The 25,921-nt window shown below is 46.7% G+C and overlaps 1 protein-coding gene across 1 annotated transcript in view; it reads right to left on the bottom strand.

The window, feature by feature from the left end:
* Nucleotides 1-78: 78 nt before the first annotated feature.
* KCNB1 (potassium voltage-gated channel subfamily B member 1) overlaps nt 79-25,921 on the bottom strand; it is a 112,615-nt gene continuing 86,772 nt past the window's right edge. Inside the window, exon 3 of the mRNA XM_027697296.1 lies at nt 79-10,485. Coding sequence (XP_027553097.1) covers nt 8,467-10,485 — 2,019 coding nt within the window. The 3' untranslated portion in view covers nt 79-8,466. The remainder of the gene's footprint in view (nt 10,486-25,921) is intronic.

Raw genomic sequence — 25,921 nt, 5'->3', positions numbered from 1 at the left:
GAGCTCAGTGCCAGCGGATCAGAGCTGTATTTTTGGCCAGTGTATGTGACCATGAAACAGAGCAATAAAGGCTTTGGGTTTATCCATACCTTTTTATTTATTTCTGTAGGCTGTAGTAAGGGACCATTGCTTTAAAACCCTTAGACATTTGGACATATTTTACAAGACAGTACAGTTCTGAATGTCACACATTGATCACAGTTTCATACTACTACATGCATATAAAGACACGGATTTTTATTTTTTTTTAATAATTTGTTTACGGAAACAACCGGAGAGGTCAATAAACTTCAACAAAGAATGACTAAATCAAAGTTACAAAAAATGTAAGACTCTAAGTACACTAGTATATGGCTAATGTTGCTGTAATCACCCCAAAGTGCCAGGGCATGGAAACATTTCTCAAAAGGGGAGAAAAACATCTGCTGGCGCATCGCCCCTTGGGTGGATCCAACCTAACCCAGTGAAGAGATTGTGCAAGAGGTGCAGGATCTGCTGGGCTGTCAGGCACAAGCACTGCCCTTCCTTACAGACACGCTGGCCTGGGTTCCCCATTGCTTCCCCATTGCACAGGTTATAAAATAACCAAAGTGCAAGGTAAGGGAGAAACCGGTCCCAGTCTGCCCTTTCTGGGTCAGTGGCTTTCAATTTCCAGCTACAAAAGCAATTCCATCTCCGTGTACCAGCAGAGGCACAGGAAAAATGTTTTCCAGTTTTTATTTGTTGTTAAATATCACATTTTTCTTTTAAAGGGAACCCCACAGCTTTCCTATCCCTCAGTGACTGGGGATGCTCAGCTGCTGCCCTTTGGAGGTGTCACTGGAAGCCCCTTCCCCGGGCTCAGGGGCCCTGCAGGTCCAGCAGCTGCCCTGGGCTTCTGGACAAGGAGGCCCCGAGGCTGCTCCTGGCCCTGGGAAATGTGGAGCAGCCCCGAGGTGCAGCACAGCCCCGGTTCCTCCTCTGGGCGTGGAGTTGTCGTTAATCAGCACTTGTGACAGTGCCCCCCTGATGTTTTCTCCCCTTTCAGGAACTGTTTCGCTTGCCTGATGAGAGAGCAGGACTCTGCTGCAGGAAGTTGGGGTGTATTTTTTTAATGCTAATCTAGTTGGAAAGCGAGTTTGGTTGGTAGCTGTGGCTGGCCTTTCTGAGTACAGTACCATGGCTTCAAAATTCAAAGTAACATGGAGATGCTGCTCCCCCATCCCCCAAGCACACCAGTGGGGAATGGCTCAATGCAAAAGCAATTTTCTGCACCCACCACCAAAAAGCCAGAGAAAGGGGAAAAAAATATTTTTCTTTGTCACAAGGCAACAAAAGTGACATAAACAAAATAAATCACAGGGGCAGGAGCCAACAGTACGTGGCTAATGGTACATGGAGGCAGTGAAACATTACAGGAAGAAGAGTCATAAAGGGCAGAGCTCCTGAATGAAATAGAGAGTAGAGAAGAATGGGTGAATTGCCTCAAATGTTGGTTACCAACAGGACCAGAGGTTGTGCCACAATCCAAGGTAACCACTGGCCCATGTGCAGTAGTGTCCTCCCAGCATCAGAGAGCCCCTGGACCGAGGGCTGAGTGTTGAACCGTGGGGATGTGGTTGTGGTCCTGCTGTAGGGACAGTCACCTGTGAATTTGGGATGGCACTTGTGGCATCAAGTCCACAACGAGTGAGTGACATGGACGGGTGCTCAGTCAAGTTTGGAATGACATGTCTGTCATCCTCTTGACTGAAGGATTTGCTCCTTTCCCAGGCTTTCACTGACCTGCCTCTGTTTCCCATCCTCTCACCCCATTGGTTTCCTTGGAGGTACTGTGGGCAGACACCTCCAGCCCTGAGGTCATACAAAGCTATTAGTTTTCCATTAGTTTTTAGAGATATGGGTCCAAATTCTTTACTGGTCTAAATGGGCTTTTACTTACAGCAGCAAAGAATTTGGCATTTCATGTGAATTTGGCTCCCTGGCTTCCATGAGGCTCTAGTTTGGAGGGGTCTTTGTACTGAGTCCAGCCTGATTATTAATTTCTGAAGGTAGTGTCACTGCAGTCTTGAAAAGACCCCTTTAAAAACAAAGGTTAATCCTTGCTCAGTCCTACAGAGCATCAATAGTATTATTTCTAGTTAAAAAGAAAAAGGAAGCTTTTGCTTTCTCTTCTAAGCCTCTAGACTGAAAACTTCTTGTGCGATGAAGCCAGAATCAAGCAAAGCAAAATTCTGAGTAGTATTTACAGATATGAACACTTGTGGCACCCAACCATTGGTGTCAAAGGACACTTATTGTGGCTTAGGTAACACCAGCAACAAAGGGGATACACACCCTGGATGCAGACTTTCAGTCTTCCTAAGGTTTCCTTTGTCTGAACAAGACAAAGTTTCAGTGCAAGAGCCTAAATGTGATCATCATGGGGCATGAGACACATGCTGGAAAATAAACATCTCTTCTTCAGAGGGCTGGTTGGTATTTGGGGCATTCCTGTCCTGGTATGGGAGGCTGAAGTTAAGACTGGTGTGACTGGAAGCTTTCTATGGTTTTGTTGACTATGCTCAAACAAACCTGACACGGGAGGTGCCTTCTGAAGGGACCTTTAATGTGACTGTTGATGATGGATATGGGGGGCTATTGCATTAATTGCTTCCCAGAACAGAAAAATCCTTCCCAGCTTTAATATCTTCATGTGTGAATGGGCCTTGCTGATAATTAATAACATGCAAAGCTGGGTCTACTGGTTATTCCGTTCATTCAAGCAGTATCTGGACTTTCTGAAACACACGTTTTCCCAAATTAAATCTGTTTCAGGTTCATCGGCTACTGTGGTGGGCATGTAGGAAAATCACATAAGCAAACAAAAGGAAATGGAACCAAAACTCCATCTTTGGCAAAAACATGGTCGCTGACCAGACTAGTGGGTGCATTCCAAAGGAGATGTCTGTGCAAAGCTACAGAGCGGGTCTGAAGCTCTTCATCATGCTGAACTTCACCAGGCCATGAGATAGCTTCAGGATGCACATTTATCTCATGGACTTTTTATTCAGTTTCTGTGAGGGTACAGCTGTAAAGGGAGCAAGGAGGATCATTAGGTAAGCAGGTACATGGACAAACTTGACCATAACTAAATCAAAATCCGGTCCCTTTCTGAACATTTATGTTCAGGTTGCTCATTCCTCCGTAATTTTTTCTCATCTCCTGATTTTCTCTGGGACCAAAAATAAAAATTCCAAAAGCCAGTGGGAAATGAAAGTCTTGACACTTCTGTTTTAACCCAGGAAAAACTCCCCTGAAGGTGGGAGCGTTGCCTGATTCCAATCCCGTCTCTTCTTTATGTTCTCAGCTTACTCAATGTGCATCTGGAAGAACCTGCAGCCAGTGGCCTTGGCTGACACCCCCCTGCCATCACCCAGGGCAGGGTCTGGCCCGCTCTGTGTTTCTCAGAAGGAACATCTCAGTTTCCAGAGGCAGTCTCTGGTTAGTTTTAAGTACCACAAACAGGAAAATACAAAAACATGACAACATCAGACAAACTCCGCGACCCTTCGCAGACGCACTCCCAGGAGGGGACGTTGCAGGTGTTTATCAGAACAGAAGAAAATAATGACAACAAAAAGGTTGGGGGATCAGCTGTGTAAATGAACACCAAGAAAGCATCTAATATATTATTCTGTAATACAAAAAGAAGAAATCTGACTTGATCGCCCTATTATAAATTTGCTAAAAATACAGATATATATTTATATTTTTATATATATATAATTAATTTTTTTTTTAAATCTGAACAGAAAAATAGACTACTCTGGAATGCATGAAAGTCACATGACTTTTCCATACATCAGATACTTATAAAGCCAACACAATGGCAAGCAGGAGGTACAGAGGTAACCAGAACTTCTGTACTTTATTCAAGACCTATTTAAAGCCATATTCTCCCCAAGTGGGTGATCCGAAAGCAACCCAAGGTAACACTAGTTCAGTCTGATTGCTGTAAGCAGAAGTGACTGCCCAGACATGAAGGTGTTGGAGCTAATTTGGAGTGACCAGGAAAGCCCAAGTCCCCCCATGGTTCCCGGCTGGACTGTGCAGGAGGGCACTGCTGCCATGTGGTTCCCCATCACTCAGTAATTCTACAATTCGCTTTAAAATGAGGTGTTAAAAACTAGTGGAGATCATGTTATGTGGAGCTTACCAACAGAGAGAGAACGTGGCTTTAGAAACCTTGTCATTGCAATGAGTTTTACATACCCTTGCTATTGACTATAAACTGTACCAGTCATAATTCTGTCAAGACATAAATATACAATAGGTACAAATATTAACAATACATTACAATTTTACAGAAGAGAATACTGTTTTCCTTAGAAATGTGTATCTTATTAGCTGCAAGGGAAGAAAAGGCTACAGTTTATCACAGCCATAGTTGCCAAAGAAACCAACGGCCTCGGGTGTGTTTCTGCGTGACTCGCTCAGGCGGATTTTCCCCGGCATTTGACACACGGATGTTCAGGAAGGGAATGTGCGTTCCACGTGTTTGCTTTTCCTCTCTCTCTCTCTTTTTTTTTTTCCTCCTTTCTTCTACCTTTATTGACTCTCGAACCTTTCAGAAAAATGTGGATTTCACAGGAGACTCTTTTGTTTTGGGTTGTTTTCTGTTTTTTGTTTTTTGTTTGTTTTTTTTTTTTTCCATAAGTGTGCTTAGGTGAAGTTTCTAAGAAAAGGCACTGAGAAATCTACTGCAATGTCACGGCTTTTTTCCTCTGTTCAAGGCTAAAACTCAAAGAATCTTTGCCTCCTGGTTAAGAAAACTGCACCCACTCCTTCCACATATATATATGTTCTATATGTATATTTATAGATATGTATTAAAAACAATGTTGATAGTGTAGGATACAAGCAAGCGCAGACATCACACGTACATAGTCCTTTCAGGTGTGAAGTCTTCTGCAGCAGCAGGTGAGGCTCTGTCAGCTTGCTTGATACATGGTGCACAGTAAATTCGCAGACCTGAATGCCAAATATCAGTGATTAAACTGCATGCTTTAATCAGGAGACACTGCATGCAGGAGATACTGCCTATTTTCCCCAACTGTTATGAACTTTGGGAAACATGTATCAAACAAACTATAAAATTAAATTGTCTTTCTAGGGTCTATAGGATTTGGTGAGCATTATGTTTTCAAAGCACTGCCTTTCCTTTGCAATGAGTACAGATTTAGTCTATCATAGCTTTAGGTTAGAGTAGATTTCCCAGTGCTTACATTATATATATGTGTATTATGCACACACACACATATATAGATACATACTTCATATTCAGACTTTATTTCATTAAAATAAATTAAACATACTTCCTTTTTAATTGGGCACAAAATGAGAGCTACATCTTCATACACAAATAAGAAAGAAATGCTCTTCAAGCATATTATATGCTTAATTTTTAATTATTTGCTTTCTATAAGAAATCTATAGGACTTTGGCTATTCAGACTTAAAAGGTAGATTTTTAATGATACTTTTGAATTTGGCTTTCAAAAGTGACTCAATAAAATGCTACTTTAAAGGTAGGACTAAATAGATGACATAAGGTGTGTGTCGTGAGCGATCACACAAGGCAGACAGAGGGCCTTTGGTTACAAGGAGAGTTGCACCAGTTGATTATCAGATAAAAAATGATAGAATTGTTGATCTATACATTTTTGTCAGTGCCATCTATAAACCAAATACATCAATTTGGATGAGAGTGTGGTAAATACTACACTATATGGCTATATTTAAATATGTTCACTTTTGCGATATGTAAAATATGACTTTTTTTTCCACATGAAAGCATCAGCTCTAAAAATATTTAACTTGGAAATCACTATTACTTACTTTATCAAAAAAATTTTCCCTGATTTTTCTTCTTTTTACAGTTGTGCAGATGGCAGACATGAATGATCACTAAAACACAGAGATTATGTTAAGACTGTTCTCCTTAAGATTTCTCGTTGCTGCTCCGTGGCCTCAGAGAGCCACAGAATAAATCAGTATTTAAAGCTTATCTGCTGGAAAGTCACTTTACTTTTTCATGTCAGCTCAATCTTAACTAGCATCTCAGCAATACGTCGGTTCCTCTAAGTACACTTGTATTTACTATGGCCAAATCCTAAAGTCCTTCACCAGGCAAAGAGCCCACTCAGAGGAACGGTGGTTTAGGCTGCGGGAAGGCAGAGTAAGAGCGAACAAACCTCAGGAACTGGCCCTGTGTAAATACCCTGGGGAGTACACGGTGCCCGGGGCTTCTTTTGGGCACCTTCCGCGTCTCTCTGCGCGGCACGAGGGTAATTCCCGAGGGGGTGGCTCGGGTCCTACTCGCGCCTTCCCGGGGTCTCGCCTCGCAAGGGCGCCTCTGAGCGGGTCCCTGGGCTGGTCCCACTGCCCGGGGCCGGGGTCGGCCGAGCAGAGCAGAGTCACCGCACCGTGTGTACGGTTTGTGCCGAGGAGACACCTAACAAAGCTCTCACCGCAGCCCACAGTAGTTGCTAAAACAGTATGTGCTTATTGCTTTTGTCCGTACATGCTGCATTCACCACTAGGGTCACAGACAGGAGTGCGGCACGGCCTGGACGGACAGACGGTACATTCAGGACTAACCAACGGCTTGGTTTTACAATAGGAAGGAACAAAACGCAGCGGACTCGAGCGGCTTGGGGGGGGGGGAATCTTCCTCCCACCTGTGCCTCCGCTCCCGCGTCCCGTGTCTCAGCTCGTCCCCGGACCTGCTGCCTGCAGATCGCTACACGCCCCGGCAGAACTCGGAATAGGTCAGGAAACGCTCATTGACAGTCATTTACAGTTGAGTTTTACAGTAGAAACAGAGAACAACAGAAAAGATTACCATCACAGTTATCACAGGACAGGTTGTGACTTGCTACAGGCGTGTAACAAATCACAGTCACAACAGGAGGCACAAATTAAAGTAGTGCTTGGTTAAAGTGCTTGATTGTTACACTCTGCTATCCTACTCCAGCATTGCAACAACGACAACAAAAAGTCAACGTAAAGTGCTTTTCCCCCCCAAGATTAAAAACCAAAGACAAATTATTTCCTACACAATTTGACATAACTTTATTGAAACAATAATATTTTAAAAACCTAGGCTGGTGGCTGCTAGTTCTGTTCACTTAAAATGGTCGGATCTTTTTTTTTTTCTCTTTTTTTTTTTTTTCCTCGTTTCACTTAAAAATGACTGGATGTTATTAAAACGTCAGGCCTGATTCTCCTGCCTCTCGCAGCTGCTTCATGCCACGGCTCTGCAGGAGCCTCTCCTGTCCAACCTCCCGGCGAGAGGGAGCACAGCCAGGCCCGGGACGGGTCACTAACGAATCCCTCTTTTTGCATATTTATGTAACACTTGCATATCTTTCACTGCGCTGCTTGGGCGCAAAAAGCTTCGGACCAACCTGTTCCTCTCCTACGCCAAGGGCGAGACTCTGGCTGGCGCCTGGAGCCGGCGGGCGGGCGGGAAGGGGGGCCAGCAGCCGTCCCGGTGCCCCCCGCATGTGCCGGGGGTCCGGCCGCGCTCACCGTCCCCGCGGGCAGCGCAGCCACAGCTCCCTCCCCACCGAGGGCGAGAGCCGAGCTCTCCTTCCAGCCCTGCGCTCCCCGGCACCGGGAAGGGGGTCTGGCTGCGGTGCCCCTGGAGAGTCCTGCTTCTGCATGGCTCCTTCTCACCTTCCCCCGTGGGCTGTGGGCCCCCGAGGGCCGCGCGCTGGCCCTGGGGCGGGTACCGGCTATTAGCAGAGGGTCAGTGCAAGTTTCACTATGTCCTAGGGGATGTTTGGGATCAGATACAAGTGGTGCAACTCACCCTGCTGATATTTCAAAAGAAAACATCAGGTCCTACAGGATATCGGATTGTTAAACACACAGAGAGCATTTTAATAATTGGTTTCTCTAGACCATTATTTGTTTTAAATGGTTTTCACTCGAATTTTCCAATAATGCAAGTGTTCCCTGTTACCTTTAGACATAATATCCATCAGAGAAAGCTGTAGATGGGGAACAGCTGCCCTGAAGCAGTGAGCATTGTGTTTTTGAAAGCTTTATACCAACCCCAGCAATTTATTCCAGAGTTCAAATCTGGCTGCCTTGGCATCCTTTATGGAACTAATGCAAATCAGATGTTAATATTTCCAAAAGGAGCTCTAGCGTTCAAGGGGAATGGATGGATATTTGGTCACATTGGCTTCACTGGACAACATGAAAGGAGATCAATGTGTGATCATGATTTGCAATCCTTATTTTTGACTGATGTGGGCAATGTCTTTAGAGTTGTTTCAGAGAAGGACATTTTCACAAACCCACACTGGACCTCCCCCAGACTTTTAGAAACAAGTGGCTTGTTTCAGCCAAGTTCATGCCATGCAGAAGCTCTTTTGTTTGTGTTGACTGTAAAGACATTCCTTTAAACTTTCAGTAAGTTCTTTTGGAGCCCACCTCAGATGCTTTGATCATGTGTGTTAGCATGTCCTCCACTGCCTGGTAATACATGGACTTCTGGGGAAATGTGATTTTCTAGTCTGACAGTCTCCTGATTGCCCTGGGTTCTTCCAGTGATACCTTCCATAGAGTAAATGCAGTTCTGCCCTATCAGCTTAGGGGAGGTGGGTAAAGCAGCAGCTTCTAGGTGGTTCTTCTCTGTTCTATAAACATGGTCCTTTTGCTTTAGATAGCCACTGTTTGTAACATTGTACTTGGGACTCACATTTCCGGGCGGACTCGAATCGTACATCAGCTGCCCTTCGTCATCAGTGTCAGCATCTATGTATTTGTGTATCCCAGCATCATGGAAGTTGAAAGCTATGGCTGCCTGGGACTCCGGTGACTTTGGGGGGGTTCTCGCACTCGCAGTTGTGTAGATTGAGGGTTCTGGGCTCATGAGAGATCTTTCAGAGAGTAAGGAAGTATCTGTGGCAGCAGCAGCTCCCCGGCTCTTGAGAGAGTCTGGATATATCCTCAGTACATTTGATGCTGGTACTAATGTGCTGGTGTCCTCTTCCATGAAGTTGACTTTCAGAGATCTTAGTTTTAAAGGGTTACTGGCCTTTATGGAGCTTTTGGGACTTTCAATGAAAAAAGCAGAGCGGTGGCTGCCTTCAGAGCTTGGGTTCATTTCCACGTACCTGGCCCCGCTCCCCTCTGGCCTGCTCTGCTCCTGGATGACATTAATGCCGCCCTTGCAGGGCAGGGTGGTGAGGGGGCTGTGGGAGAACCGCCCGGAGTCGGGGAACTCTGCTGCACAACTTATGAAGCTGTCGATGCTGGACATGCTCCTCATGTCCACGATCCCATCAGTGCGAGTTGTCAGCAGGGGCACCATAGGGCCGGGAAGGGTTTCCATTTCTAGCTCCTCCTTTTGCCTTCCAGGTTGACTCGACTCTTTAGTGTTAAGGTTTGGCTGGGACTGAGTCTTTGCCATTTTGTTGTACATGTCCTCAAGCTGTTGGACGTTCAAGTGCTGGGGACTTGAAGATGACCTGGCTTTTTCTGGGGATCCTGGTTCCTTAGTTTCAAAAGATTTACTAGAGCTAGTTTCAGAAAGGGTTCTCTTGGTCCATTTCCATTTGCTGGGAGATAAATGATTGTCCTGAACTTTATCCTTTTTGGTTATGCTTTCTCCATTCTTTTCCACCACAATGTCCATGAGTTCTATGCTGCGGGCAAAAGCATCCTTCATGTTCATGGAAACAATGCTGCCATTCCTTTTTGCTCTTTCAAGAGCTTCCCTGCGCTTAATGGCTTTCTCCTGCCTCTTCTGCTCTTTGTAAAACTCAGAGAAGTTATTGACAATAATTGGGATGGGAAGAGCAATCACCAGCACACCAGCAATGCAGCACAGTCCTCCTACTATTTTACCTAAAAGAGTTTTGGGGTAGATGTCTCCGTAGCCTACTGTTGTCATGGTGATTGTTGCCCACCAGAAGGAAGCTGGGATGCTCTTGAATTTTGTATCATCCTCGTCCTTTTCTGCAAAAAACACTAAACTGGAAAAGATCATAATGCCCATGGCCAAAAACAAGATGAGTAATCCAAGCTCATTGTAACTTCTCCTGAGTGTAAACCCCAAGGACTGTAAACCCGTTGAGTGCCGGGCGAGCTTTAGAATCCGGAGTATCCTCATAATCCGAAATATTTGGACCACTCGTCGTACATTTTGGAACTGAAGTACACTTTTATTGGATTCAGTGAGGAAGATAGTGACATAGTAGGGTAAGATAGCCAGCAAATCTATAGCATTCAGGGGGCCTTTGAAAAACTTCCATTTCTTGGGCGAGGAGAGGAAGCGCAGGAGGTATTCCATTGTAAACCATGCAATGCACACTGCTTCCACGTGGGCAAGCTGGGGGTTATCTGTGGTCTGCCCAAATTCATCCATGCCTTGTAGTTCAGGAAGTGTGTTAAGGGACAAGGCAATTGTAGATAGTACAATAAACATGATGGAAATGATTGCCAAAATCTGGAAAGGAAAGAGAAAACAGTGAGTTCATCTCAGAATACATCATGCTATTGCTGCCATTAACACAGGGCTGTATTTTCACTTACACATTGCAAGACTAATTTTGCTCAGTACACAGAAGTCAGATAACCAATGCACCCTGAGCTGATTTTATTTTGGAAGCTGTTTTAGTTATGGCAGATGCATAAAGGAGATAAAACATCTACTTCAACTCCTGTGCCTTCATCTCCATGTAGTCATGGAACACGTACCCAGCCACCAGGATGCCAGGAGGATGCCAGGAGGGCTGTGAAGCAGTTCACAGCAGAAGTTTTTGAGTAACTACTAATTAGGTGCCCAACAAAGCCCATCTGGACAACAGGCTCTGAAATCTAAGCAAGAAGGAATGCAACTGTGAATATACAATTCGATCAGAGCAGTGTCCTCCAGTTAATGCACAGTTACAGCTGTAATTTTGGGTGCTTATGGCTAATTACAGAGATGTGTGTACAATTCTACTACCTAAGTGTACAAATAATACACTCTTGTTTAATGACTCATCTCTAATTTGAAACTTGATGGTTGTGAAAAATATGAAAACTTCACCAAGCTTTTTAAACCATTTTGAGCTCTGAGCTATTCTGCAAGTGACCGACCGGGGGAAAGACCAAACATCCAAGGGTCGAAAAAACTGCGGGAAAGACTTGGGGGGTGCAAAAAAGTAGAAAGAACCACGGGATGAAGAGAAGTGGAGAGGGACACAGGGAAAAGTGCTTGAACTGGTGGCTTCAGACTCAAGAGAATAAAATGTAAGTCAAGTGTCTCATGGTGAAGTGTGGGGAAATTTAGGTGTTAACTATTTCTGTGTGGTAGCTTGTTTCAAAAGACCATCTCCCGGACACCAGGCACTACCCCTGAGAAGCAGGAGCATGATTTGCTTTTCCAGAAGGCTCTTTTGGTGTTTTTGCTGTCATTTCTTTGCCTACAACCCACCATTTCAGAAGGTGTTTGGGATTTTTGCAATGGTAATTTCTATTTTTTTTCCTTTGGCTTTATCTCTGCCCACACAGAAGGGCTTATTTGTAGGCTTAGATGTACCTGGGTTTTATCTCCTTCACTTTCAGTGTAAATATTAACACTCCATCTTTATTCAGTGAATGGCATCCAGAAGCAGTAATTGGTGTCAAACCTTCTGTTTCCTTTGATATACCTTCCTGCTTTGAAGATCAAGGCAATGCCAGATGAACATAAATAAATAAATTGGGAGATCTAAGGGTAATATTCGGTTTTGGTTTAGCAGATTCAGCCATGAAGCCAAGCAATAAAGAGACAGAGACATTTATAATTTCTTCCACAAGTTGCAGCAAGGTGTCACCTGTGCTCCCAAGATACAGATTTCCCCCCTAATTGATCCGCTGCAATCATACATCTTTGGGAATCTTGTCAGGCTAAGAAAAACTTCTAAATATGAGGTGACTGTCCTCAGGTATTGAAAGCACTTTTGAGTTGGAAAGTACAAAAACCTGTGAGATGAAGTATCTCCAGCAGGGTTTAGAGGATCCTTCTCCTCCTGTAAAGCACACCTTGTCCTGGTAGCATCCCCCATCCACCAAAAGCCACCCAAGGAACACCTGTGCACAGAAAACTGGATCCAGCTGCTGTCAGGCATTAGCACGGGGCTCCATCCCAAAGTATTTACAGTCTGGGATTTCAGATTATAGAAATCACCATCTGTCTCTCTAATAAGGTTTCCTATCTTGGCTGTACTGAGCCTCCAGCTTGGCAGCTCTTGTATTTTCCACTGTCAGTAATGAGAGACGGAAAGCTGGAGGGAGGACATTTCCACCACCAGGACTGCCTCTGGAGATGCTCTGCAGGCAGGCTTTTCATTCCATTCCTGGCCTTTCCCCCTTCCTTTCCTCTTCCAGGTTCACTCCTCTTTAACAAGAATAGCCAGTGGGACTAATTTGGACTAGACCAGAAATTATCCCTCCGCAGTGAGCGACACTTCAGCTGCTCCAAACCTTTTTTTCAGTTGGTGGAAAAAAGCACCTGTGGTCCCTGCTCCAGAGCACTGACCCCAGACCTCACAGCTGCTGGAGCAAGAATGGGAGAGGGTCTCCTCCTGTGGCACTAGTTTTCATGATTCCTTAAAAAACATGCAACATGGTCTTGTGCTGGTGAGGACTTTTGGGCTGGCAATCAAAGAGGTTGAACAGGCCCAACCGCAGAGAGGTCCCTGAAGCTCAGGCTTGGACTGGCAGAAGGAACAGGGACGGGAAGGTTCAGCATCAGAGGCCTGTTAGATTTTGTGAGTGCTGCTGAAATGTCCATATTCCTACTTATGGAGCAAGCTGTGCCCCTCCCAGGTCTGGTTGCTGCTTATCTGGCATATGTTGGCTTGTTCTGGGGACCGGGGAAGGCACCTCCAGCACCACTGCAGGTGCCTCCAGAGCTTCTGACTCGGATGCCCATGTTTGCATTAGATCTATAAATGCATAACTAAAACACCAGAGAAGCTTGCACCCTAAAATTTGGAAGCACGGGGGGAAAATGGGAGCCACAAATGTCTAAAATGACTGGACTGAGCACACACTGGTGGCACAGGCAGGTGCAGGAGTCCAGGTACTTCTGGAGCCACATCCATGGCAGATGTTCTCCACTGTCCTCACGTGGACTTTGTGGGACCCAATGACAGGAGTCCTGACAGGCCAGGTCTTACTGGGAAGGTGTCCACAGAAGAGCAGTACAGACAATCCTTAAGCTGTTCATAAAGCTGACAGGGTTAAAGACTGGTTTTTCCCTGCACTACTTTCAGACCATTTCCACTAACAGCTTGCATGTGGTTCCCTTCCTCTTTCCTTCTGTGTTTACTCTTACATTTCACCTGCAGCAACACACCATAAATTGTGAAAATCCCCACTAGGTACTTTTCTGGGTTACTTGCAGAAGTTGTTGGATGGGCTCCTAATGATGGCACTGGCTGGTAGTGCAAGTCTCAGTATGTATGGGAAGGATTCCAGAAAAAACTTCTCCTTCACTCAGGCACTTTGTGACTGTTTCACAAAGATTTTTGTGAGGTGAATCTCTGGATTGCTGCTATGGTTCCTTTGTGGAAGCTAAATAACCCAAGGACAGGCAGGGCAGGGTTTTAGATGAATTTAAAGCAGTTGTCTTGAAATGATTAGCATGATTGTACATACATGCTGGTTATTACACATGCAAATGAGACAAGCAAGCTGATTATGGGAGCAAGTGTAGCCAGCCTGTGCAACTGCTGCTTCCTGAGGCAGGATGGATGTGCCATTTTTGCAAGCCGTTAATCCCCACCTCACCCAAAATGCCCTAAAAAACTAGGCAGGCCACCTCTACCCAGCACCTTTCAGGAGATATCTGACTGCCCTGGGCCTGATCCTGATTGCTGGGTCAGAATGGCCCCAGGGATTCATCCTTCATGATGGCAAGGTCTGTGCTCATCCCTGGGGGAAGAGGGCTCCTGCCTGCTCAGAAATTTCCCATCTTTCTCTTATTGCTTGATTATCTTTCTTTGCACTGCTAAAGACCCTAACTGAGATCAAGGCATAAGACCAGAGACTTTCAAGGCCATTAAAATTAATGAGAACTGGCTGTCCAAATCCCATAGATGGCTCTAAAATCTCAGGGTAAGCATCCGAGATCTCTCTGCTTGTGGCAACGTGCCCTACACTTTTTCTGTCTTCATACTCAGTAATGAGGCTGATATAGCAAGGAGAAGGGGTGGTGTGTGGGAGAGAGTAGGAGGGTGTTTGAATATAGATTTGATATTCTTGGAAATACGATGAGGAAATTGTTATGTAATCAAGAAGTTCAATAATGGTTTTGTCTAATGCACTTTTTTAGCTCCGTCAAGGCCTGCAGAACAAACCTCGCATCAGGACCAGGTTTCATTCACATGCCTCATTTACTGAGGGATTTTTCTTGCATCCCCCCTGCTTTCCAAAGCTCCAATATACAGTCAGACTGTCCAGCTCCATCCTGCCATGCCTATGGCAGCCTCTGTCTCCCCAGGCTCTGAGAAACAGAGAGCACAGTGTATTTTGAGCAATACCCACGTGCTGCACAGTGCAGAAACAGATGGAGAGTTCCTTAATCTCCTCCCCACTTCATTCTACACAGGAATAACATCTCCTGCTCACAGCAGCTATACATGTCTGTGGTATTTATTGAGAGGGACTTGTTTTAGGAAACATCTCTTCACTAGAAAATGCCTATTTATTCATAAACTGAAAGAGTTTGCAGAAGATAGACACTTCTGATATCAGGATTCTGACCACTGGGCTTGCAGGATGTTTTTTCTACAAAATGATGAGGCCATAATGAAAGATAACACTTGCTTCTTCCACCATGGCAAGTTGAGACCAAAGTTGGGGATACGGTTGCAAGGGAAATAGAGAACTTTTAATCCGCTTTTTCACGTGAAAGGAGGTTAAGATGTAATGTAAGACCTTGAATCTCCAAAACCCTTAAGTCCCACTGATTCCTGGGGAGTATAAACTCATGCTTAAGACTTTTCCCTGGCCTGACACTTCACATGCCTCTTCTGCATCCTGTCCCAAGGGGGTTCTTGGGACCCCTCTGTGCTCTGGAGGGGCCCCTGCACACACCAGCTCACATCCCCATGGCACCCCAGTGACTGTGCACTCAGCCTGTGAGAATGTGAACTCCCACGCTCCTCTGTAAGCATCACTGCACAGGATAAAATCCATAACAACAACATCAAGACAAAGCCATTTATATTTTGCTTTGGAAACACATGAGATCTTAATTTTGACATTTGCCTGGAAAAGCCCAGATTGAATAATGGTTTGATTTCAATTATAGCTGTAATAACTTTATCTGTTGAGAGAGTGTGTATTTAGTTTAAATAGTATACAGTACTATTTAAATAGGATACAGTACTTCTGCTGATTATATGTCAATGCTTCATTTGCCTACAGGCACCCAGAGAGCTGCAGCTACAACTGCTGCTGACTAAGCCAAAGTGGGCAGAAGAGTTGCCTTCAGGCATGGCTGCCTGTAAACTCTTTAATACTCTTAAGAACATGTTTAGTTGTCACAGAGCTATCAAACCCCATTAAATGATAAATAGTGTCAGTCTTCTTTCAGAGCAAAGCCCAAGATGCAAATGGTGCACTGGAGAAAAAAATGACAGATAAATGAAAATACTGAAAAGGCAAACTTCAAAGGCACACACTGCATTTAAACATCAGTGCTCAGGAGAGGATGAGAGGGGAGATCTGTCCTATTTCTGCTGCTACTAGCATGGGGGAAATCAAAAAAGAAACCAAATGAATGGCACATGGAAGCTGAAGTTTCCCATTTTTCTTCTGGCATTGCCTTCTGCCCAGGATGACACCACCCCAGCAAGCAACACTGGAGACATCCAGCCCCAACAGCTCCAGACAGACCCAAACCATCTGCATGTCCCCTCTGCATGTCCACACAAACCCTACTGCCATCCTTGAGCCTGACCCAGGGGTCTCCACTGAGAACACTCCTACCATCAATCCCCCTTCCCTCCCTCCTGTTGACCCTCCATATCTTCACCTTGCTCACACATTCCCACCTTCTGTGCCGTACAAAATGCTGGTCTTGGAGCACCGGAGCTGGAATGGCAGTGTGGGATTGCACAGCCTGGCCTTTCCCTGGAAGGCAACTAAAGAGCCAGACCCTGGTGGTGACTCCCCATGCACAGAACATCCCAGCTGCTCTGCATCCCTCTGCACTGCAGCAAGTCAGCAGCTCTTATCAGGGCCAGGATCCAGACCACATTCCCAGACAAAACCTTCCCACCAGGTTGGGGGTCCCCTCTCAGGGCATCTCCCGTTCCCACCATCTGTCTTGCATTCAAGCAGACAGTGGTTTAGACTCAGAAAAAGCAAAAAATAAAACAAAACAAAACAAAAGAATGCCTTCCCCCTCAGCACTGGTGAGTGCCTGGGAACAGCTCTTCAAGGAGCCTTTGTGATTTTACCCTGCACCAGGGAGAGACGATGCTCGTGATCAACTCCCACCATGCAAAGCAGTCTGCTCAGCCTCAGACACTATTTACAGGGGATGCTGAGCTCAGAGTGTTGGTGTTTGCAGGAGTAGTTGTGGGAGGGGTTTTTTTTAATGGTTAAATTCAATCAGGAATGTGCCAAGATAGCATGAAATCAACTAAATGTAATTAAGCAAAAACTATTAGCTTGATTGCTAAACCAGTCTTCCTCTCATGAATATGCATGAGAATAATTGATATTAATTCTTTTCAAATCTGAGGCACATTAGTCCTGCATATTATAGTGTGGAATTTTTTGGAAGACTAAACCAGTTCCACTGCCGCTTTCTCACCAAAAGGTATAATTAGTTTTGCTGCAGGGAGATTTACCGAGTCATTGATACCATCTTGGGTTGCCACATAGAGAGGAAATTAGAACAGAGCTCAAGTGATGTTTTGTCTGCAAAAATATGGTGACCTGTTTAACATTTCTTCCAGAAATGTGTTAGGAGAAATGGCAAATCCAGTTACCAGCCCCAGTCACAGTAATGACGTTCTGAAGAGGCAGGGAAGGCTGCAGGAACAGTAAATCCCCACAGACAGAAAGGCAGGGGCAATATCCTCTGCCTGTTCAATGGGTTTGACACCAGCAAGGTCCTGTTTCCCCAGTGTCCAAGTGTCCCAGGGGCTGTTCCTGAGGGACCTTCAGCTCACTGGGGCTGCTGCACCCGCTGCAGGTCATGGGGGGCTTCTCCATCAGCTTTCAGAGGGGCTGTTTTTTCCACTCATGCTTGGAATAAGGCATAAAATTTAGCCTGAGGCATTTCTGCTGCCTGACAAGCTGGGGGACATGTGCTCCTTGGGAAGATAAATTCTCCTGAGCCCAGGGTGCAGCCCAGGCTGCACAGCCCCAGGTCCTGCCTGTGCACTCACAGCCTGATGGGAGAGGAGCTTTGCTGGCATCTCTTACACTGATGTTGAAACCTTGGGATTACACCTGTTAATTGTTTATTCTGTGCAAGCATCCTGCAAACAAATGGAATGCTGACACCCTTCTTTTTGCAAAGAGACTTAAGAAGCCTCTGCAGGTGGTGGGAAACAGACCCACAGGATCTCGGCACCTTTCTGGTTCTTAGTCCTTTATTCTGCTAAAACCTCATGCTTTCCTGTCAGCCTCTCTGCTCTCCATCATGCCCACACTTATCCTCCTGTCTGGCAGGCAGACCCTCTGTCAGACAGAGGGCTTTGATAAAGGGACATGTCCACACATGGGTCCACCTTTCCAAGCCAGGGTTCTCAAGGCTTTTCTCTACAGCTGAGCACAGTGCCCTCGGTGAGGGCTTTGGCACAAAGTGAATGGAGTGTTTTAATCTCAAGAACAGATGGTTCTTCCCTTTGTAAGCACTAAACACTGGATTAGATATCACATATTTAATAAACAGCAACAACTGTATACAAACTGTGTACAAAAGCAGCTAAAAGCTAATCCTTGGCAATTAATCATTCATATTAGCATGGGGCCATAGCAAGTGGTAAGTAGAGCCAGTGGACAGCAAATCTGCATGAACATAAAAGAAAAGGCCGCTCTACATCAGCAGCTCAACCAGAGAGTTTGATCTCGGCTCAGTAAGACAGTTTTGATGCATTCTAGCTATAAATATAGAGGATGAAACAGAACTGTGGAGATGTGTACTTGGTTCTTTGTTGGGGTTTGGGGTTTTTTTGTTGTTGTTGTGTTGGTTTTGAGGTTTTTTTTAAACTCAGTCGAGCCCAGAAGAAGCTCAAACTCTTTGAAGTGTTGGTTGGCACTCTGGGAACACTCATGCCATGCTTGCTGGCTTGTGGGCATGGACACGACAGCAAGCCTTTCCAAACCACAAGGAATAAACACCTCCTCGGACAGCCCTTGGCTTCCTGAGAGCTCTGCAATCCCTCCCAACAGCCCTTCCCATGGCAACACACCCCAGTGTGCTCCCAACAGGCACTGCACAGGTCGGGCAGCTGTGGCACACACCTCACCCAGAGCACTCCCCTCCTGCTCCCATCCTCCTGCAGAGTGCACTTACAACAGGAACTTATTTCTTCTTGGCCAGGCCTTTTGCAATGCTCAGGGGACTGCAGAAAATCAGGAGGGCAAAAAAAAAAAATAAAAGGAAAGGAAAAAAAAGAAGTAAAAAAAGTACAGCCCCTCTGGCCATTTCAGTAGGGAGCAGAGCTGGGTTTTGTGCTGTTTCTTGGGGGGGGGGTTGGTTGTTTGATTTTTAGTGGCTGGCTTGCTGATATTTTGCACTTTACCCTAATAAAAGTCATGTGAAACTGTTTGGAAAATGCAGATGTGCTGCCTTCTAGTGAAGGTTTACTGAAGAGTGGGGAGGGGAGGAGGAAGGTTTCCTGTAAATGGCAGCTGCAGAGTGCCAGATGGTACGTCATACATTAATCTACTTGGAGAACAGCAAAGGCCAGCACTGAAGATTAAGGGAAATGATACACCTCATTGGCATTTAGTGCATTTTTCAGTTACCCTCTTTTTTTTATTTGGGGTTTCTGTGTTAATATAGGATGATGCCACACTATACACTGGCTGGCAGAAATAATTCTTGTCACAAATGTACTTCTTTGAAAGGCTGAGCCTTCCTGAGCCCTTAATTTGAGCTGATTTGACTGTCTCATCATAGCAGCAGATTTTGGAATAGCAAAGTTGAACCTTACTTGAACTTGTTGGCTACATTAGCACTGTTTTTCTTTCTCCTCCCCACCTCCATCCATGAATAATAATGCCCTGTATCACTTTTTTTTTAAAAATCCTAGCAAGGACTCCTAGTCACTGTTTGCTAAACAAACACACACTAACATGGCATGTTGGGAGAGAAGCACATTAAAGAGGCTGAGTTTTGTTTGCCAAAGACAGAACTTGTCATTCCAGGGAAACTCGCAGTTTTGATGGCCTGGGAAACTCAGGATTTTCTGTCAGGCACATGGTCCTGTCATCCCTGTTATCTCTCACATCGAGCACACTGTGAGCACTGTGTTTGCAAAACACACGTGGCGTGTGGCCTGGGACCAGGTCACTTCTGTTTTGTGTTTCTGGTCTGAAATGTCATTGCAGTTCAGCTGGACAGCCCTTGCCTGGACTCACTGTTTCCCTCTCGGAGCAGGGCTCTGCCTGACTCATCCCTCTGTGGTTCCAGGTCACTGCAAGGAAGCAGCTCAAGCGTGGTTTGGACGTTTCAATTCAGGCTCTGCTTGGCCAGCAGAAAACACCCCGTTCCTCTGAGCAGCCCTGGCTGGGACAGGTCCAGCCCCGGGGCTGGGTCCCTGCGGCAGAGCCACCGGCCCTTCCACCGCAAAACCTGTCCTTGGGCAGAGCGGGGGATCCGCAGGGCCGTGACCCGGGGAGGGACCCGCAATCCAGAGCAAGGTCAGACAAAAGCCACCCCGCGCTTTTGTTCCTTTAGCCGCTGGATAAAGCTCTGTCTCCGATCAGGCTGCATTATCCCTAACGAGCTCTGGCAGATGCTTCAGCTCTCTGCTCTTCCATCAAGGCAAACTGGTAAGACCCACCTTCCCGAGGGCAGCGTTTAACCCTTTCCATGGACGCTTGCTTGCCCACAGGGAAGCCCAGGCATTACCTGGGTCTGGGACACAGCACGTGAATGGCTCTCGCTGCTGCAAAATGCTGATTACTGCCCTGGGGGATTCACCTCACAGTCTCCCTGCTGGAAGCATCGACCCCAGGGGCTCCCGATGCCCCACACGTCTGCAGAAATGGGCTCCTCTTTCCGTGCTGCCATTTGGCCTCTCCGTGATTGCAGCACAAAATAGCAAAATCCCCAACCGAGCAGGATTTGCAAAGGATCTCAGCCCCAATGTAGGTATTAAAACACGGCTTTTCAATGTGCACATCATCCAGCATCTCTCACTGACAGCACTTCTGACAGTCACCTGCTGCCTGATGGCTGGACCTGCGCTGCTGGGATGTGCTCAGCACATTTGGAAATGAGGCTCAGGGGGAGCCCAGCACGGGGAGAAATACCCTGCTGAGTGGGAAAAACAAATCAAGTCTAAACTGGGAGTCATTTAAAGAAGGCAAAAGACTAAGGGAAAAGTCACTCAGCATGCCACAGAAATAAGTTTATAGGAATGACCAAGGGATCTAGCAATAACCTTTCAATGGTTGAGATCTGGCACAGATGTGAATGAGCCTCCCTGGCAGCTGAGGGCTCTCCATGCATTACATGGAATGAGCTGGCAATTCCCAAGGTGGTTTTGAAGGGCCAGGCTCATCAGAGCAGCTAATATTGGCTCATTGTTTTCCTTTATTTCTTGGAGAGAAAAAAGAGTCCTAAGGGCAGTGACACTGGAGCCGTGTGTCCCAATTAACCCGCTGCAGGTAGGGTCAATCTGCTCTCTCCTGCATCCCCTTCAGAGGGCACAAAGTGTGTCTGTTCCCATGGCCACTCTCCCCTGGGAAAGAGAGAGGAAGGAAAAAAGATGCTGCTCTATTTATGATTGTCCTGGTTTATGGCACTGCCCTTTCTGCAGTCGGGCTGAATGGTCTGGCTTTTTTCCTCCGTGTCTCTCTCATTTCTCTGTCAATTGATTGCTCACTGCCAGAGAGTATTATTGGCTTGAAAAGCTTCATTTTCTGGTTCCTGAGCTGCTCGTCTTTTCCTGGCTCATTGCTGCTGCTGGAGGTCAGATCTGAGTCCCAGAGTTATTAGGCCATTTTGGGTTTGACCTTGAGAGCTTCCTTTGCTCACCCCACCACATGAAACACCCCTTTGATCATTGCAGACATGCATTTAAAAAAAAAATAAACCCAATGGCCAGAGATGGTTTGATTTTATCAGTGGTGAGTAGAAATAAGCTGGAACCAAAACATTCCCAGCCAGGTTGAAAGAATGCCAGTGCCTGGGGGTGTTCCTGCTCACTGCAGTGCTTGGGGCTGTGGCAGCACCCTGCCATCCCTGCACACACCAAAAACTGGCTTCAGTTCTGTAACTGAGCAGCAATTGTGCTCTGGCCCCAGCTTTTGCTGTGGATAAATTCAAGGGCTGTTCCTGAAGGGTTTCCCCCTGGATTGGAAATTCTCAAACTGTAACTTTCAGCAAGTGGCCATTGAAAGCCCAGGGCGAAAAACTGGAATGGTGAATCCTGAGCTTCTGTGCTGTGCTGTCCCACCTCACCTGGCCTGGCTGGGAACCATAGAGAAGATGGTGCAGTGCTAAAAATACCCCATAGAAAACAATTGTTTTCCTAACTTATCACCTTATATACTGCTCCCTGTAGTATTCCAGAGAATTAGCTTGTTCTCTGCAGAGTGTTCCTCAGAAGGTCTCATGAGATTCAAATCTTGGATATGAGATTTCTGCTCTCTTCTTGGCAGAAACATCTCTATCAGACCATTGAGTAGTCAGTGAATTTGCTTAGGAAATGGTTCCTTAGATGAGCAGGACCAGGAGCAGACACTTTCCCTGGGCAGTCAGGGAACTGGGCACAGCCTGTCCTTGTTTCTGGGGTGAATGAGCCAGACATGGAGCTGCAACTCCTGTGGCTAAGCTTGACTGGCTCTGGGCAAGTTGGATGTCAAACCAGATAAACTGGGGCATTCTGCCTGACAACCTGCTCTTGGAGATGTGAAGGGTTACCTGGGCTGTTTTAAAGCTGCCTGGAAGAGATGAGACTATTGGAAACCAAACAAAAAACCGGCAGGAGGGGGAGGGATGGCTCCTGTTTAAAGATGCCTTAATCAAATCCAGACCTTATACACCTCTAGTTTTTGCTACAAAATCCAGTTAAACCACTAAGCTACCAAAGATACCAGTTACCAAGGGGAGAGATAATGAAGATACAAAAGAACAAAATGAGTGGCAAAGCACTGCTCCCTGGAGAGCACTCAGTTGCTGACAATTTACCTTTCAAATTTCTCAAATAAAACAACTCTTGAAAATTGCCAAAACATTATTAACATAAACAGCAACAAACAGCAGGGTGGCTTTGTGAAAATGACAGCAAAGGCCACTCTCCCCATGCTGCCAGCAGCAGGACAGCCCTGCCGGGAGGGGTTGGCTCTGTGTGCATGGTGGGAGCAGGATGTGGGACCCCCCTTCCCTGTGCCATTGCATTCCCAGGGGTGGGAGATCCTCAGCCTTGCTCATGCTGCTGCTGTAGCCTGAGCAAAACTCACCTAAACGGAGAACTTTCAAAGAATGGGATACGGGATGTAATGGGCTTCCCCCCCTTAGTGCCACCTTCTGCAAAACCTCCTCTCTCTGCACCAAAAAATAACTCCCAAAGAAATGAGCTTGAAACTCGTGTGGGACCACGCTCAGTCCCTGTGAAAGGCAGCCTGGAAGTCTGGGGTCTGCAGTACATCTTGCACAGCTCACCCTTCTCCTTCCAAGACTTCTCCCTTCAGGTTTGCATGCTCAGTGGAGTCCCAGTTGGACCTTGTATCCCATTCCAAACTTGCTGTTTGCAGAAAACAACTGCGGCCAATCTCTATCTATGTGAAAATGGTGGAAAAAGTAAAAGAAATGGGAAATCTGGAGGGAACTGTACAGTTTCTCAAAGAAAAATATAAGTATTTCTGTTAAAAAAATTCTATTGAAGGAAAAAGTAACAATCACCAAGTCTCTGTGTTTGTAGTGCAGAGGCTGCTGCTTTGAAATCAGGCTCTGGCTGATGTTATTTTGGGGTATTTAAGCCAGACTCTTGCTGTCACCATCTCAGCGTTCTTGGCTTTGTTACTGTTTCTCTGTTTTATTATTCTGAAGAAAATAACTCTGTTAGTGTTCTTTTTTTGGCAAGGAGCGGCTGCACAAGCACCAAGTGGACGGACTCCAGGTGGCACAGTGGCTCAACACACGAGTCCCTTCCTCCTGCTACAGGCAGGTGCAATGTCACAGGGATTCCCCTCCCAGGGCACAGGGATTTCATGGCTCTCAGCGTGTATCCCCTCATAAAACACCTGAGCTGAGCTCCAGTCCTGTGGCCAAATCCTGCCAGAGAGGTTGCACTGCCTGGATGTGATGCACGAGTGTGCACATCCCAGCTGGCCATGGTCTGCACTGTCTCTGCCTTCACAAGAGTCTGTGGCATGAGACTTCACAAAAAAACCCCAGCCCTTGGTATGCTGCCAAGGTTAAAATCCCTTGTCAGGATTACTCTGTGCACAGTGTCAGGGAGCCCTTCCCCTGCCTCCACACTCATGGGGCACCACTGCCCAACCTGCCCAGACGTGCTGGGTGTCACAGACCCAGCATCACATGTGGCTGTCCCCACCACAGGCCAGGATCCAACCTGGCTTCAACAAACTGCTCACAGGTTCACCCAGTAACAGCCTGGCAGGGAGCCAGGCAGATCTTCCCATCCTGATCACTTTCTTTTTAGAGTTTATGAGTTGCCTGCTGTTCCAGTAAAGACTGGTGCTGTCTCAGCCTCCTTAACTGCCCCCTGAAACCCCCACCCAACAGGTACCCAGGCAATTTACCAGGCAAGGCTTCATGCCTGTAATTAAGAGGGTGACCCTAGTATGAGAAGCATTTTGGGGGCCAATCTGTAATTTGAAACAGTTTAAACATATCTTTAAGCAATCCTGTGAAATAAGGTGCTGCCAAGCACGAGCTTTGGGTTAAGTTCCATCCCCACAGAAATCCCAGCGTGTGCAGGCTGCTGGGAGGGGACAGAGCCAGGATTGTGGCAGCCCCAGTGGGCAACACACTGCAACCAAAGCTGAGCTGGGCCAGCGGGCAGCCCTGTGCTCCCTGGGCACGTCCTGCTCCAGAGCTGTGCCCCAGCACGGGACACGAGCCCTCTGAGCCATGTTTGCAAGGGAAACAGCTTCAGAAGAGCCAAGCGTGGCTGCTCGGCTGGGGGAGGTTTCTGGGCTTTTTCTTTTCCCAGCTCAGGCTGCTCCAATAAATAAACACAGAAACTGCTCTGCACAGTGTTTCTTGACACAAAGCCACTGCTCTGCCGTGTTGCTTGCGACAGTGGCACCGTAAAATATACATTCCTTGTGCTCTCTATTCTGACATTCCCAGCCTGCAGCTTAAAAGTCAACTTTTTCCCCTTCCTCAGCCCTCTCCCACATCATCTCCTATGGAGCCAGGAATATAAAAACACTAAGCCTCATTGCTAATGGCCTAAGCAAATGATTTAATCAGAGTGATGTAAAAGGAGCGAGGAGCCTGTAGGATGGAAAAAATGCTGGATAGACAGTAAGACTAATGAGGTAACGTGTAAACCCAGGCATTTTCTAACAGATGGGACATGGCAGAGCTGACAGGTATATTGAAAGGGACATAAAAACATAGACAAAACAATAGCCTGGGTTGGCCATAGCTTGATTTATGCAGTGGAACATTTTTTCCTCTGAAGGCAAAGGCAAGAAGCACAGAAGGCTCCAAGCTCGGGAGCGCAGTCGCAGCGTCGTGACCGGCGATGTGAACGCTGTCCCCAGCACACCCAGGCAACAAGCTTCCCAGGGCTCTGTGACATAAGCCAGGATCTCTGTCCCCAAAAGGGAAGGGGAGCCCAGACACCCTGTGAGACATCTTGGCGTGGGGTGCACGGGCAGCACCGCCGAAGGGGCAGCCCTGGTGTGTGGGAGCCACGTGGCTTGTGCTGGCCACTGCTTGCAAGGCAGCTCTGAAAGCAAAGCGTGAAATCCCTCCGTGCCACCCGTGCAGAGGGTAACCCTGACTCACACCTCCAGCTGCCACAGGGTATAACACCTGTGTGCAGAGAGGCTCCCAGTTCACACTGCGAGTTTGGGCAGCGTGACAAAGCGGTCGCTGGGCAGTGCCCACGGGCACGGTGGTGCCACACCAGCCCCAAGGCTGGGATGAGACACCTGCCTCCCGCCCAGGACGGGCCCTGTGCGGCAAGAGAGCCGAGTGACACAGCTCTGGGGCTGCCAAACATGTGGTGTGAGCACTGTGCACGCTCCTGAAAAACACCAGCTGCTCAAGGTGAGGGCACGAGCGCCGGGGAGGAGAGGAGAGCTCAGGGACAGGAGCATGTTTCACTGGGGGATGGTTAATGAGGAAAGTCTGTATTTTTGCTCGCCTGCTCTTACTGGAGAAACCCCTCGGAGATTCCTGGTGTTACATGCAGAAAACCGTGAAGCAAAAACCCTGAGTCATCTGTCTCAAACTGTCACAGCAGCTTCCCCTGTCAATCCACATGACCCACTCAATTCTCATCCATTTTCTCCATTTTGGGGGAGTTGTGAAAAATAACTACAACGATTCCAGCTGATTGGTTAAAACATATGCTCAAACTGCAGTGATTTGGCCAAATTCTCCTGTGTCTGTACCACAGTTTGGGCTTTACACAATCCAGGCAACAGCACCGAGCACAATCAGGGGCCCACAGTGCTGCTGTGCCCTGGGCTGATGGGCCACAGCTCAGTGCTCTGCAGGAGCTCAGCCA

Source organism: Neopelma chrysocephalum, unplaced genomic scaffold, assembly GCF_003984885.1.
Source record: "Neopelma chrysocephalum unplaced genomic scaffold, ASM398488v2 Primary Assembly neopelma1_119, whole genome shotgun sequence".
NCBI lineage: Eukaryota > Metazoa > Chordata > Aves > Passeriformes > Pipridae > Neopelma > Neopelma chrysocephalum.
Note: the sequence above shows the minus strand (reverse complement) of the source record. Positions and strands in the feature narration are given on the sequence as shown.